Here is a 15,565-nt window from a genome sequence, read left to right as displayed (position 1 = left end):
GATAAAATCGAGTACCACTTTGTGCAGAAGCCAACAGCGGTTGTCCAATGGATATATTCGCCCCTGCCATGGGAGTGTGGAATTTCCACAAACTGGCCCAGGGCCGCTAGCGGGAGCTGAGCACCAATATGTCGTCACTGCATATGTCGCATTTATGATGTTTATGTTGAAGATGACGATTCTAATTTTTCTAATTTGACATTACATTTTTGGAACGTGCTTCTAGTGCGGTATTTAATAATAATAAGTATTATTATTTTCCATGCTCATTGTAACTTTTGTCTATTTTGCTCACCGATTTTCAAGGCGCGGTTGGCTACGTACTGTGCGAAAGAAGTTCCAACGCACCTACATACATTTGCATCGCGTTCACACCGTGTAATGCCCGTCGCGTTACACGAGGGCTCCCTCGGGAACGGACTTTCCGTTAGGGCCCTGGCCCCGGTTAAACCGAACGCTCTTAGTTGATTGTTCCCTGGCCACTGCTTATCAAGTGGAGTGCGTAGAGTGAGTGCTGTTGGCCCACAGCCAGTGGCATCTGATGCTGATGTTGCTGGGCACCGCTTGAGCTCCTGCCTCCCCTCGTGTGTGTGTCTACATGTACGCACGTTGAACTTCTTTCACGCCCTACGTAGCCAACTGCGCCCATCGGAGGTGCGGGCGATGGACAACAAACCAAACGCAAAAAGCAGTCCTGAAGATACGAGCGTTCAATCGAGATGATGAAGATGTAAAAGTGCATCGCTCCAGTGGCTTCCTAAGATCGGAAGGAAGAGCGTTCCAGACGGCCGCAGAAGCGCATCTAAAAGCGGCGGGCGATGATGCGGTGACCCCCATCTTTGTGCGATAGCGAGCCAAAAGCCGCCACTGCCGCTACTGCTGCGAGGATGACGGAGAACGGGAAGCACTTGAGCGGGAGCCGTGAACAATTGGCATTGCAAGTGCACGGGCAACGCCGAGCCAACTCGGCGTTGCCCAGCCCGCAGGTCGATCAGTGCTCGATGACGACGACGAGGATGCTGAGAATGATTTAATTTGATCGAGCGTCCTTCACGCTGGGCCGGGCGGACGCCTCTCTCCGGGTGCTTTACTCGCCGCGACGAGCCACTCACTTGACGTCTCGTCTCTCTCAACACGTCTCAAAAGGGAAACCCGCCGCCCCCCCCCCCCAGAACCCCACCACAGTGGCAGCTGTCCCCGTGTGGCACAAGGTGACTCAGCAGCCGGCCTGCGATCGCTCGTCCATCGGACTGCGAGCAGAGGGGGCGATGATTGCTACCGCTGTGCGCAATCCCATTTGAGTAATTCGCGAGGGATTATTTTTCTTCTTCGAAGTTTGGTTACACTTAGACCGTGATGACGGCACGCAATGGCCGGCTCGTTTCCAATGACATCCACGGGATCGTTAACGTACACTGTGAGTGAAGCGGACGGCACTCGGTATTTTTACGGATAACCAATACCAGTACACCGCCATTTGCCACTACACGGCGGTGGCGTCACCACGGCGTCTGTGCCAGGCCAGGTGCACTTTGAGGCCAAGTGAAGTGTTGAAGGATCGCTAACAGGAGGTCACAGGACAGACCCAGGTGCCGCGGATAACCCCTCCCCCTCAGTATTAACCAGGACGGCCTGCCCGATTTGACCCACGAACCTCTGTCATTGGCCCCCCCAAGCCGGACGACCGCACCTTGCGGTTCACGGCTCCCACGGACGAACGGGGGGGGGGGGTGGTGGTGGTGTTGGGGGCGGAGCGCGAGCTCGGAGTGCCCGGCAGTGCCGTCGCGTGGCAGGGCCCGTTGTGCGCTCCGCCGTTCGCCGTGGAGATCGCGTGGCTACGATGCCACCTTGCGTTGGTGTCGGCTAACCGTGACCCTGACTCGCGTTGGCAGGCACGGTCGATCGATCGCGGTCGTTATATGTCATCGGAATGTTGTCTTGGACTGGAGGAATCCGATGAGCTATGAAGCTCTTTTTTCACAGAACGTTTCAACAACAAATAATAATAAAAAAACGATCGGAGTGCAAAACATACGAAAGGTAAACAAATCACTTAAAAAATGTTTTTATCTTACCGGATGAAGCCCATTGAGCTCTTAGCTTTTTCAAAAGTGACCTGGCTATCACAAATGATAGCTCAACGACGATGGCTCATCGTCATCGTGTGGTTTCAGTTGTCCAGCATCGATCTCGCCGGGGGAACCGTGGAAAGGTCGGACGTGTGGACATTGTGAGAGATTGGCAGCTGCTGCCGCCCTGCCGTGCACATTTCTGGACAGAGAGAGAGAGCCAGAGAGAGAGTGAGAGACTTTTGACTTTTAAATAACTTTTATTGCTGCCAGCAGCAAAATCACTGGAGGCGATTTCGATATGAAATACACAGTCACCAGCAAACAAATGAAAATAAATGCTACAAATCCACGCGCTGTGGCGCTAAAAGCACCGCGCACAACACGAAAGAAAAGTCACGTGGTGGTGGTTGTCATCGCGCACGCCACAGTGACGAGCGAGCGCTTCAGAAGGTGAACACGAGGGTGCCGTCCACGCTGGTACAGAGGGCTTTTCCGTCTCCCCAGCATTCGAAGAAGACGTTGCACATCACCGACATGTGTGTGGTATGCGTGCTCCAGCCGGAGCCGTGCCTTAAGCAGGCCTCTGAACACTGGAAGCAGAGAGAGCGAGAGAGAGTGAGGGAGTGTGAGAGAGCGAGGGAGAGACAGAGAGAGAGTGTGAGAGAGAGCCAGCGAGAGAGAGCAAGGGAGAGAACGAAACTTTGACTTTTAAACCACTTTTATTGCCGCCAGCAGCAACAGCACTGGATGCGATTTCGATACGAAACACAAAGTCACCAACAACAAAATAACCAAACACAATAAAAAAACACGCGCTACAGCACGTGGCGCTGGACGCACCACGCACAAAAAAACTTCACGTGGTGGTCGTCGCGCATGCCACACCCGACGACTGTGCACGGTAGAAAGTGAAAAGGAGGGTGAGAGAGAGAGAGAAAGCGAGAGACAGCAAGAGAGAGACAGCGAGAGAGACAGCGAGAGAGTGAGAGAGACAGCGAGTGAGAGCGCGACAGAGTGAGAGAGAGACAGCGAGTGAGAGCGCGACAGAGTGAGAGAGGCAGCAGCATTGGCTGCGGGGGAAACGCGCCGCCGTGCCGTCCGAAGTCGGCGAGTCTCCGCGAGATTAGGAACGCAAATTTACTGCGCGTGAAAACACGTGCCGTGGAGAAGGGCATTCGCCCGAAAACGTCGTCTATTTGTATTTATCTAGTTTTTTTCCCCCTTTCATTGACGAGTGTGTTGAGTTTTGTTGCTGTTGTGGAAAAAGTTGGGATTTGTGAACACCTGTAGCACGGGAGTTCACAAACATAATTGGTCAGGGCTGATACGTGACGTTGTACCGTGCGGTTGATGATAATTCGTTGGGTGGACATGGGCGGCACGTGCCCGCAACGCGGAACGCCAGGGCTGTGACGTGCCGGCCTTAACAGGAGCTCGCTGACGGAGCAACTGACCGCTGCCTCTCTGTTTGTCCGCAGGCATCGTGTTCACCACGCTGGTGTTCGGCCCGGCGTGCGGCTTCATGCTGGGCTCCGTGTTCACGCGCATTTACGTGGACGCCATCTTCATCAACACGAGTGAGCCCGCTCGACACTCAGACACTCTGTGAAGGTTATCGTCGCGAGAGACGACCCGTGACCGGTTTGACTGGTGCCGCTGCTCCACGTGATGAGCCACTTCGTCGAGCTGTCATGTGTGGCCAGGTCGCTCCTCAAAAAAGAGCTACGCAGCTCAGCGGGCCTTACCTGGTAAAACAAAAATAGCTTCGTTTAAAAATTGTTTGGTACCAGCAGTGGAACACGATCCAAGTCCTCCAAGCCCTTGGGCCGAGGCAAGGCCAAGCACGAGAGGGCCCGAGACAAAGCCAAGGCCAAGAGCCCCCTCGGGCCGAGGCCAAGGCCAATCGTGGCCTCAGGCCGGCACTCCAGAAGCCAAGGAATTTTTGCCGTGACCGTCGCCCCTCGTGTTCGTTCCCCGCCTCCAGCTTCGACGCACAAACACTCTCACCCCCCACCGCACAGGCAAGCTGGACCTGACCCCGGAAGACCCGCGCTGGATCGGCGCGTGGTGGGCCGGCTTCCTCCTCTGCGCCGTGCTCCTCTTCGTCTCCTCGCTCTTCATGTTCGGTTTCCCACGCTCGCTCGCCCGCCCGCCGCACTGCACGCCCGAGCTGCTGCCCTCGCTACCGCCGCCGCCGATGCTGCTGCCGCCGCCGCCCGGCGCCGTCGTTGCCGGCCACTCGGATCGCGCCGCCCTCCGACCCCTGGCGGCGCCTCTGACCCCCAAGACGGCAAACGGCAGCGTGATTACCCCGGGCAACGGGCGGGAGGCGTTGTCGTGTTGCCGCCACTTGAGAGGTGAAGCGCCGTGCAGCGGTTAACGGCGGTTAACGGCGGCTTCGTACCCAGAGGCTAAGAAGCGTCCTTGTCGTCGTAGGCCGTTGCGTGCCGGGGGGGCGTGGTCCAAATTTTGTCAAATTAGAAAATTTGCCCGCATAATTCTGACATGGGAAATTGCGCGCGGCATCAGCAACATCGCCCTGTCCTGCAGAACTGCTGCAGAGAGAACGCTACGGTAGCGAGATGGTAACTCCCTCGCCTGGTATACAGGAGGTCGTGGCTTTCATCCCGACGCCTGAATCCGTGGAGTTTGCGTGTCTCTCACGTGGATTTTTTCTCCGGGTGCTCCGGTTTTTCTTTCCACGTTTAGAAAACACGCGCTTAGATTCTTTGGCTGCTGCTATGAATGTCCACTTCGTTGAGCTGTCATTTGTGATAGCCGGGTCGTCTCTGAAAAAAGAGCTACACAGCTCAGAGGACCTAACCTGGTAAAGTTAAACATTGTTTAAAAGTTGTTTTGAAAGACCGCGTCAACAGAAACGCCGCCGCCTTCCTCCGCATTCGTCTTGCGCTGTAAGGAGTGGCGTGAATCTCGAACGTGCCAACGCTTTTATTTTGGCGATTTGTTGCCGGCACCTGCCTGGCCGAGTGATTCAAACGACGCGAGATGAACGCAACACTCAGCGGTGGGGGGGGGGGGCGGTCGGGGGAGGGGGGGCGGAGGTGGCCCGGGTGAGTCGCGAGGCTCGCGCTGAACCGGCTCCGCTTGGTTCTGGTGTTCGAGTCTGGGTTGCAGTCAGCTGCCCGCGACGAAATTCTCAACAGCAGCGAGAGTTCAATGTCGTGGCACCAATGCCTGCACAAAACACCACGCGTGTCCAGTGAGATTCTCTCAGACTTATTTTCATTCGGGCTCTGTGGAGGAGGCTTGGAAAAGCCACCACTGGACTGGTTTCGTCAATTATCCCGTGACACCTGAGCCCTGCCCCGTGACCTCCTCCCAGCGAGTGATCAGGTCCAATATGCACCTGTGCTTGCGCAGCGATATGCAGGACGGTGGTGCGGTGGTTAGCGCTCTGCACTATGAACCCGGCTACCCGAGTAAAATTCCATGCTCGTGATCAATGCAGTAACAGCGGCGAATATCTGAACCGGTCATAAGTCGACTCGCCGGGGGGATCTTTGTGTTGGCGGCACGCAGTGATCCCCAGGGCAACGCGCACTCTGCTGCGGAACCCGGTGTTCACCTGCATCGTGCTGGCCGCCTGCGCCGAGATCGCCGTCATCGCCGGCTTCGCCGCCTTCCTGGGGAAGTACCTGGAGCGGCAGTACAACCTCACCGCCTCCTACGCCAACCAGCTGCTCGGTAAGTGCAGCCGGTCATCTCTTCCTCCTCATCCTCCTCTCACGTGGAGCAGCCCGCTCGTTCCACCGGAACACGCGTGGTTGTGTCAGGGTAGCTGAGTGGAGCAGTCCACGCATTCCACTAGAACACGTGTGGCGGTGACATCGTCGGCGTTGACGCTGCGTGGACGTGAGACGCGGGGCGCCGTTTGTAACGTCCGCGTGTCGCCACCCCGCGTCCACCCCCTGCCCAGCGATGACGGCGATCCCGTGCGCGTGTCTGGGCATCCTGCTGGGAGGGCTGATCGTGCGCCGCCTCTCGCTCACGCCCCTGGGCGCGGCGCGCACCGCCCTCATGGTCAACCTGGTGTCCACGGCCTGCTACGTCTCCTTCATGTTCCTGGGCTGCGGCACGGGGCCCGTGGCCGGCGTCACCACGCGCTACGCCAACGTCTTCAACGAGTAGGGAGCGTGCGAGCGAGCGAGTGGGCCGGGCCCGTGCGCGTAGCGCCGTGGACACGCCAACTCCGATCGTCCTCGCAGCAGCGGCTGCTTTTGGCTGCTCGCCGTCGAACAAAGACGGTCGCCGCATCGCGTGGCGCTTTCAGTCACACCGGAGCTGTGCAAATATCTTCAGAATTGCTTTTTTGTGTTTAGTTTGTTGTCCTTCCCCGGCACCTCCGATTAGCTCGGTTACGTACGGTGTGAAAGAAGTTCAACGTACGTACATGCATACGGATCGCGCGTCGTGCAGAGCACCTCCATAGAGCGTGCTTGATGTTCTCAGGCCGATCACCATTGGCCGCTCAATAAAAGTCCCACCGATATTTGCATTTCAGTGACGATTGACCCTCTTTGAAGCGACCCCAGAAGTGGTTCGGTGGCGCCATCTTCTGGGGCCACCTCACCACCACCGCGCCACGCGGTCGGCAGGTGCTCCACCCGTGGCGATCCTAAGCCGATTCTAAACCGCCCGACGATCCGCCGATTGATTTTGATTTTAGACGATCGCGGGACGCGCGTTCGCCGCTTGTTCACCGTTCGAATTCAGTGGGCGGCCCGGTTATTACTGCAGTGCAACAACCGTAATAATGTACATGCCGTATGTACGTTGAACTTGTTTCGCACCGTACGTAGCCAACCGTGCTAATCGGAGATGCGGGGGCAAGGACAACAAGCTTAACATAGAAAGAAGTTCTCAAGAAAAAAGTTTTCAATCTAGGTGGTTTAAAAGTGCAAAGCTCCAGTGGCTTCCTGATATCGGAAGGAAGAGCGTTCCAGACGGCCGCAGAAGTGCGGTGCGCGTCTTTGTACGACGGCTTGCGTGATGCTTTATGCTCTTTGACGAAATCGCCAAGGTTTATTGCGGCTCATTAGTGGCACTTTGTGTGTACGGAGCACGACCTTGCAATGAACTCGTTCGGCAACCGGAAGGCCATGCAGCTCGGCGAGCACCGGACAGACACGGTGTCGGATCTTGCAGATGCCACACGCCGTCCGCTTCACTCACGGTGGACGTTAAAGATCCCGGCCATTCGCAGGAGTCGGCGATGGCGTGCCGGCGTCACGGTCAAAATCGGCTAAATTGTAAATGACTCAATTGGGATTGTCGAGGGCAGTCATCGGCCCCTACTGGCAGACCGATGACCCCCAGGTCACCCTCGTAAATGAGACTCATCCTGGTCTCTTGAGTTCTCACCTGGCTCAACAAAGGAAACTTGAAGCTAAACTTTGTCCAATAACCGATTGTCTTTGACTTGTCCGGACGGCGGGGCTCTACCCACGGCGCTCCTGCATGTGCGTGCATGTGTATGTTTATGTGCGCGTGTGTGTATGTTTATGTGCACGCGTGTGTGTGCATGTGTGTGTGTGTGTGCACGTGTGATTGTGTGTGTGCATGCATGTGTGTGTGCGTGTGTGTGTGCACGTGTGATTGTGTGTATGCATGCATGTGTGTGTGCGTGTGTGTGTGCACGTGTGTGTGTGTGCACGTGTGATTGTGTGTGTGCGCGTGTGTTTGTGTGCACGTGTGTGTGTGTGCACGTGTGTGTGTGTGCACGTGTGATTGTGTGTGTTTGTGTGCCCGTGTGTTTCAGATCGGATGGGGATTGGCCCCTAGACCCGTACGCGCCGTGTAACTTGGAGTGTGGCTGTACGGCCGGAGCGTACAGCCCCGTGTGCGGCTCCGACGGCATCACGTACCTCTCACCCTGCTACGCCGGCTGCTTGTCTGGGGTGCGTTACTTGCACGTGTGCGGGCACATGCGTGCGTGTGCGGGCACGTGCGTGCGTGTGTTGTGTGGGGAACGGTAGGGTAGCGGTTAGCGCGCTGCGCTACAAACCCGGTGACACGATTTCGATTCCTGCTCACGGCCAACGTCAGTGCCAAATATCTGAACCATTCCTGGGCCTCCCCTAAGTCGTCTACAATGAGTACTAAGGCAGCCGGGCGTGGTGTTGGCCACTCACCTCCTTTTGTGCCATGCCTGCCTTCATAGGTGCTCGCTAGCAGCACTTGCTCCAAAAGTCTGTTAAGGCTATACTGGCGGATCTTTGTTTGTTGTGTGTGTCATAGAAACTCGAGTCCCTTATGTAGCCTTCAACACACACACTATCTTTAGATCAGGGCGAGGAACGTTGCAATTCAACACACAGAGGCGCCCGAGCCGGGCACCAAACCCCAGGGCCATCTTGCCGTGAGGCACGAGCGTTGCCACTTATTGCAGCGCCACCCCGCCCGCCCGCCCGCCCGCTCGCCCGGCCGCCAGCCCACCCGCTGCGTGCCGTACCTGTACCGTGCCTGCATGCATTTCTTCCCCACCTTTCCCCCGTAGAACATGTCGGAGTGCCTGTGCGTGTTCGCGAGCGAGGGAGGGCGAGCGGAGAGCGCCGTGCCGGGCCGCTGCCCGAACCCCGAGTGCCAGCGAGTGTTCCCCACCTTCCTCGCCATGGTCTGCGTCAGCAGCCTCATCGGCGCCATGGCACAGACGCCGGCCATCATGATACTCATCAGGTGAGCGCCTTCCGCCAGGACCTCCGGCTGGAACCGCGCCGGGGCCCGGCTGGGCCACAGGGCCACCGTCCAAATATATCGGGAAGAACTACCGCTTTATCTGGAGTCTAAATGCAAGGACAACAAACTAAACAAAAAAAGGCAGTTCTAAAGAAATTAGTTTTCAAAAAGCCGAGTTCACCCCTGAGTGATCACGTGTGTGCAACTTGTCACGTACATTTTGTTATTTTGTCTCGAGGCGCAATTTGTAACGCGTCCAAGCGGGGTGGGCGGGAAGGCGGCCAAAACCGGCGCCACCAACAATCGGCCAAGCTCTGCGGTCTTCCAGCAGGATGCTTGCCACTCTATCCCAGCTGGTCGCTGCACGCACGGCTCACGGTGATGTCTGTGTCCGTTGAACGCCCCCCGCCCCCCCCCCCCACGTGGCACCGGCCGTTGGTGACCAAACTCTCCGTTGGCCTTCGTCGTGCGGCGCTCTCAGAACCGTGAGTCCGGAGCTCAAGTCGTACGCGCTGGGGGTGCAGTTCCTTCTCATACGCCTCCTGGGTAAGTCCTCGCTCACACACGCACGTGGGCACACACGCACGCACGCACGCACGTGGGCACACGCCGTCGGCGGCGTGGGTTCTGGCTCAAGGAATGAAATGAGGCCGCCCTTCTCAGTAGCCGTGGAACATCGGTGCCAAGGTCGGGCCAACGTTGGTCCAACGGTTCCAGCCCACATGTCAATCAACCTTCGTCCAACCTCGGGGGCTTACTGGGCCGTCCTATTTAACGGTTGTGACGTACAATTACAACGTCACAACGGTGCTCGGTGAAATCCCTGATGCATCCCGATGCTTTCGGGCACTCTTGGTGCAGGGCCTGCTAAAGGGCTTGCCGTGAGTCTGCCCTGGGGATCGGCCTCGGGCCTCCTCTGACTGCATCCTTTTCGCCCGTTTCTTCCGCGAGACTTGGGAATGTGACAGCGCCTGGGGGAGACGTACCGGGAGGGCCCCTTAGGGATTGACGCCGGAAGGCGGCTGCTGCTCCGCGCCCTCTCGGCGCACGCCCCCACGCTTGGCTCGTCTGGATAAAGAGGCCGAGCGAAGCGGTTTCATGTCGTCGCCTTCGAGGGCACCGTTGGCCGCGAGTGTTCAGAACCGACAACTCCGCGGTGTCGTGACGTCGCATGGTCCGCGTCGCGATCGGTGTTTGGAGCAAAAATAAATTAAAGAGCTTTGTTCTCCTCCGCTGCGTTTTTGGGTCTACGCCGAAAACGTTTTGTTGAACGTCGCGGTGGGTCTCTCTGAAACTCGTCGGAGAGTTACCACAGCACGCCTGCGGACCCCTGTGCGGTAGAAAAATAAATCGGCTAATTAACGACAAAATCGACGACTCTCTCACCGCCGTCCTCCCGCCTCCTCCCCCCAGGGTTCATTCCGCCGCCGCTCATCTTCGGTATCGCCATCGACATGACGTGCGTGCGCTGGTCCGAGCCATGCTCGCGCACGGGCGCCGTCCTCGCCAAGGGCAGCCGCGGCGCCTGCGCCCTCTACGACAGCGAGTCCTACCGCCGCATCTACGTCATCCTGGCCGTGGCGCTCAAGGCCACCGCCTTCCTGCTCTACGCCGCCACGTGGGCCTGCCTGCGCTGCTCGCCGGCGCGCTACCTCCACTCCGGCGGCGCCAATGGAGCGGCCGGGTCGGCGGCGGCCGCCGCAGCCGCGGCCGCAACTGCGGCGGCCGCGGCGGCCGCGGCGACGGCGCCGGTGCCGGGCGCGGCCGCGTTCGGCCCGTCCGGTCCGGGCGACGGAGCGGTCGAACGGGGCTGGGCGGCCGGGCCGGCGTCCCCTCTGTCGGCGGGCGGGAGGCCCGGCGGGCCGAGGGCAAAGTTCGTCTACAGCCTGGACGATCGCGAGCTCTGCGAGAACATGGAGACCGTGCTGTAGGGTCGGGGCCGGCGCGACGGACCCCGCGGTTCGCCACCCCAAGGGGCGCCTCTCGAGAGCCCCGCCGCGGCTGCCGTCTCGCCACGCTCGTCGCGAAGGTGCCGATGCTCCGTCGCGCGCGGGCCAACCCTCCCGATCCCAAGCGGTGGGCTGCCGCCCTCCAAACCCTTTTCACCGCACGCCGATTTTAAAAGTCGGGGAAAAAAAGCGAACACGATTAGCTCTGCAAACTCGGTGTGCGCGTGTAAAAGGGTCTGAATTGGCAGCCGACCCCTGCGAATCGATAGCGTTGGCGAGCGCGCAATCGCTCGAGCACGTAAGCGCTCGATCGGCCATCGAGGCTGCCCTCCGGCCTCGACAGGTTTTTCCACGGAAGGCGCCGGGCGGCATTGGGGGGTGGGGGGTGGGGGGGTGGGGGGTGGGGGGGGGCGGGCACAGACTGCTGCGGTTGTTTCGGGGGAGCGACCGCGACGGCGCCACGCCGGTGCGCCTCACAGTGCCTCACGGATGGAGACGGTGTGTCGACGACGCGTGGGGTTGAACGTGCAGTGGGGACGTGCGAAATTGCGTGCGAGCGGGAGGTGGGGGAAGCGTTTGAGCGCGCGAGTGTCGTGACGGCGGGGAGAGAGCGTGGCAGTGCCACTGAGTGTCCCTTTCCCCGGCACGTGTGAAAGCGCATACATGGTGTAAGAACGCAAAATTGTTAAAAATATATAAATGCGCACAAACACCAAATATCGCACAACACTTGCACAGCACGGCGACATGTGACAATGCTGATTTATATCGCTATGCGATAATACATTTCTACTGAAAAAGCACTTTCAAATATTTTTTTAAAAGTGACTTTCGCAAAAAGGAAAACAGAATTCCTGTATAAAGTGCTGAAGATATATATACTGAAATGCAGCTAAATGAATGATTTTTATTTGATTCTCGAAAACGTGTACATAGGTGTCTGTGTCATTACCGAGCTAGTCATCATTGTTGTGAGTACCCCAAGCCAAAAACACCATCAACCATCGCGGTTAGCAGTGGCGAGATGGGTCTACATGTTACAACGCCGACATCACGGTTGTGTTAATCAGTACTTACGTTCAAACATTGGGTGCCTTGTGTTTGTGGTCACAATCGCAAGTGAGTGACCGCGACTTAACAGCGACTCAAGCTCAGACTCTTGATTACGATGCCCCACTGTTTTCCTTTTTCGTTTAAACCCGTGCGTCGCCACTTCTGCCGTCGCAAAAATGTGGTGGCGCGCGTGCGTTTTTGTTGTTGTCTTGACGTGCAGTTGTGCCACACCAGCACGCGTGCGCGTGCGTCTGCATGCATGCGTGTGCGTGCGCATGTGCGTACGTGTCCGCGTGCACGCGTGCTACAGAGAAAACAACGGAAGTCAGTATTGCCAGCTGCACCGTTGGTTGCAGCAAGCGTGAGACGTTCGTTGTAATTGTCACAGCTTGGGTTCCTCAGAACGAAAGAAAGAAGTACCTCTCTGCTTTTCCACTTGGCACATCCGTTTCGAGCCGGGGGCTGTGCCGACACGGCCCAGCGATAACCGGTGACTCGGGAGTCACCGGGAGTCGCCGGTTATCTTTTTTGTCCACCGCAGAAGCCGAGCCGTGCCGCTGATGTCACACGCGGATCACGTGGTGGATACACGTTCACGCACACACATCACACACGCAGATAAGACAAATATCCCCCGTATAGCCTCAACAGACTGTTGGAGCAAGTGCTGTTAGCGAGCAGCACCTATGAAGGCCGGCACTGTGGCACACGAGTGGGTGGGTGGCCAACACCACGCCCGGCCGCCTTTGTCTCCCGAGTAGCGATATTTACACACCGCACCAGGTACTAATGTTAGTTTGAGTCGACCTAGGGGAGGACCGGGACCGGTTCAGAAAATTGTCACCGGTGTTGGCCATGAGCGGCAATCGAACTCGAGTCGCCGGGTTCGTAGCGCAGCGCGCCAACCGCTGCACTGCCGCTCCCCACATACGCAGATATACACAATCACACACATACACGATCACACACATACACGATCACACATACACGATCGCACACATACACAGTCACGAAACTCAGACGCATCTTCTCGCTTCCGACTCACTCTGACCAGCTGGACCCTAGTTTGTCGAGCTTCTTCAAGTGTGATGACATCACGTGCCTTGCTTGGCCCCGAGCCAGATCCAGATGTCTTCTTGTGAGGCCAGCGTATCACGCTTTGGTTCCGGCTCGGCTCGGCAGCCAGTGGAAAACCCCACCGTACCGCGAGGGTTCCGGGCTGGCTCGGGTCAGATGTGCCAATGGAAAAAAACGAGGTAAATATCGCACGCAGCATCGGCCAATTCCTGAATGCTGGGTGCAGGTGGTTCTGTGGTGTCGTTGATGGATCGCAGAGGTGTAGAGAATGAATTTAACAAAAAACCCACCCGGTGTTTGCAGTAGATTTAGAACGTGTGTTTAGACTTTGATTATGAGATTATGCCCCCCCCCCGCCAGCAGGTTTCTGACAGTGTTGTCCACCTATGCCTAGGTTTTCCCCGGGCACTCTGTTGATTTCAAGGAAAGCAAAATGTGCACTGCAAGTTATAATTAAACAAAACAACAATTCCTTTACTCTACACTAGAGGGCATTGGTGGCTTAGCTTGCATCTGTCTTCGTTATTTCTGCGGGTCCTCGGTTCAAACTCCCTCCATCATTGTCCAATCTTGAGCTCTCTTCTTTCAAGCTATGAAGCTCATCTTCATTCTCCTGTCTCTTGCCTATTTACCAGCATCTTTTTTTTCCCAGACCACTCTTCGTGAAGTGCGCACCTCTGAGCTTGTGTCCAAACCGCATATTTATTTTCTGCATCGTTCTGAGGCTTCTCTCCTCCCGAACCTGCTCTTGAACTTAGACCATTCACTCTTTTTCTCCATCCGACTCACGGGGGCTCCACGGTGGCGAGATGTTAACTCCCTCGCCTGGTATACAGGAGGTCGTGGGTTTGATCCTGGCCCCGATCCTGGCCCTGACGCCTGCTGTATATTCGGAGTTTGCATGTTCTCCCCGGGGTCGCGTGGATTTTATTTCTCCCCACATTTAGACTGAACGTCACGCATTTAGAGTATTTGGCTTCAATATATGGCCACGCGTTGATATGCCACTTCGCTGAGCTATCATTCGTGATAGCCAGGCCACTTCTGAAAAAGAGCCACGTGGCGGTTCAGTATGGGGGCCCTACCTGGTAAAATTAAAATTGTAACAAAAAATCTCCATTGGACTCCACAAGCCCCTTGTCAAGGCTTTCAGTCGTCGTATGCATCTTCCTTTTTCAAGAGTCGTAGAGTTTTTTGTCGCATGCAACGCTACGCTCCATATAGCAGGGCCCGTGCGGGTCAACTTTTCTTCAAACTCTCTGCTCATTCGTTTTGTCAGCCAACATTCTTCTACGATTGTCGAGATGCGTGATGAAAAAAACGTACACATATATACATATAGTGCCAGATTGCCGTCATGCAGGAGGAGAACTCCGTGGCCTTGCGATTTTTACCCCCCCCCCGTGGTTTCACGATGGAGACATCGGTGAGTTCTTCGCGAAAGATCTCTCGAGAAGTTGAACATTCGTCAAGAAGGGAATCTGGGTGGTGCTCAGTTTACGTTGGCGGCTCCAAATTCCACATTCCCGTGGCAGGGTCCAGTCTTGACATAGAGGACACCCTCCGTCAGTATGATTATTCCAGTACGATTGTCAGATCTTAATGTCTCTGCAAATTGTGGAGTTGCAAACAGTTAAGGCTGAGTGAAATCTGCATCGATTTTAAAACACATTCCTATACCACTTGAAAAAAACGAATAAAAGTTGCTGTGTAGCCAAAAAAAGTGAGTATTTTTCTAGGTGGTTTATGTGTCCAGCACACAGGTTTGTATATTAAGTGAATTTAATTTCAAAGTAACAATAACGTAGAGCGACTGATCGCTTGTAAGAATCTATTTTTACTTGTGTACTGTGAAGAGGGATGTGTTTTAAATTTCACACTTTTCTTTTTTCGTAACCATGGAGCTTTCTCAGAGAACATGTTTGTTATCGTCATCATGAATCATAAGCCAACGCTGCATCTTCACCTTCGTTTCAGATCCCAGAATTCTGCCGAGGATTATTTTTATACACGGCCATTAACAAACAAAAAGTTGGTAAAACTTACAGCCTGTAGTTTGAACAAAGAATTATAAAACCCGCTGTATATCCGAATGTGTTTTTTGTTGTTGTAAATATGATGTAACGTATATAAAACTTGAAGATCATATTGTGTTGTGTCTTGCTAAAAATGTGTTCCTGTTACTAAATATTGTTTTGGGGCGGAAACAGATGGCACATTTAGACTGCGTATAATAAACATGGCTTCATAACATTCACGTTCATGGATATGTAGTGCCACATTTCCATCTGCATCCGGCACAAAATCTAATTCATAATATTACATTATGAAGTCATGTAAGTAGTAAATAATGTTTGAGGTCTTGCTGTAGCATTGCATATGTGCGTGTGTGTAGGAATGATACCCAATCAAACAATAAATGACCCACGGTTGCTCTAGCTCAGTCGAGAATGGTTAATTTCGATCACACAACAGAGAGTTTCTTGGGAAAATGTATCCCGTTTTAAATCATTGTTGGGTCGCGAAGAAATGCCAAGCAATTTTCACTTGCATCAATATTTTATTCGCTTACAAACTTAGCATAGAGATTCTTTATTTTTCTTTAAGACCAAAAATATTTAATAATCCATCATTGTCGTTTCACTAAATCAATTTTGAGCTCACCCTATCCTTGACAATAAATGTGCACTCAAAGTGGGCTGGCGAGGCATTTGGATA

General features: G+C 55.3%; 1 protein-coding gene across 1 annotated transcript in view; it reads left to right on the top strand.

The window, feature by feature from the left end:
- The window catches only part of SLCO3A1 (solute carrier organic anion transporter family member 3A1), a 101,819-nt gene extending 90,738 nt beyond the window's left edge, over nucleotides 1-11,081 (top strand). The window contains exons 6-13 of the mRNA XM_078612794.1: nucleotides 3,551-3,649; nucleotides 4,094-4,429; nucleotides 5,613-5,777; nucleotides 6,010-6,217; nucleotides 7,852-7,990; nucleotides 8,590-8,768; nucleotides 9,250-9,314; nucleotides 10,182-11,081. Of these exons, the coding sequence (XP_078468920.1) occupies nucleotides 3,551-3,649; nucleotides 4,094-4,429; nucleotides 5,613-5,777; nucleotides 6,010-6,217; nucleotides 7,852-7,990; nucleotides 8,590-8,768; nucleotides 9,250-9,314; nucleotides 10,182-10,699 (1,709 nt within the window). The 3' untranslated portion in view covers nucleotides 10,700-11,081. The remainder of the gene's footprint in view (nucleotides 1-3,550; nucleotides 3,650-4,093; nucleotides 4,430-5,612; nucleotides 5,778-6,009; nucleotides 6,218-7,851; nucleotides 7,991-8,589; nucleotides 8,769-9,249; nucleotides 9,315-10,181) is intronic.
- The last annotated feature ends 4,484 nt before the right edge of the window (nucleotides 11,082-15,565 follow it).

The sequence above is a fragment of the Lampetra planeri genome, chromosome 39, assembly GCF_965212315.1.
Source record: "Lampetra planeri chromosome 39, kcLamPlan1.2.h2, whole genome shotgun sequence".
Taxonomy (NCBI): domain Eukaryota; kingdom Metazoa; phylum Chordata; class Hyperoartia; order Petromyzontiformes; family Petromyzontidae; genus Lampetra; species Lampetra planeri.
Note: the sequence above shows the minus strand (reverse complement) of the source record. Positions and strands in the feature narration are given on the sequence as shown.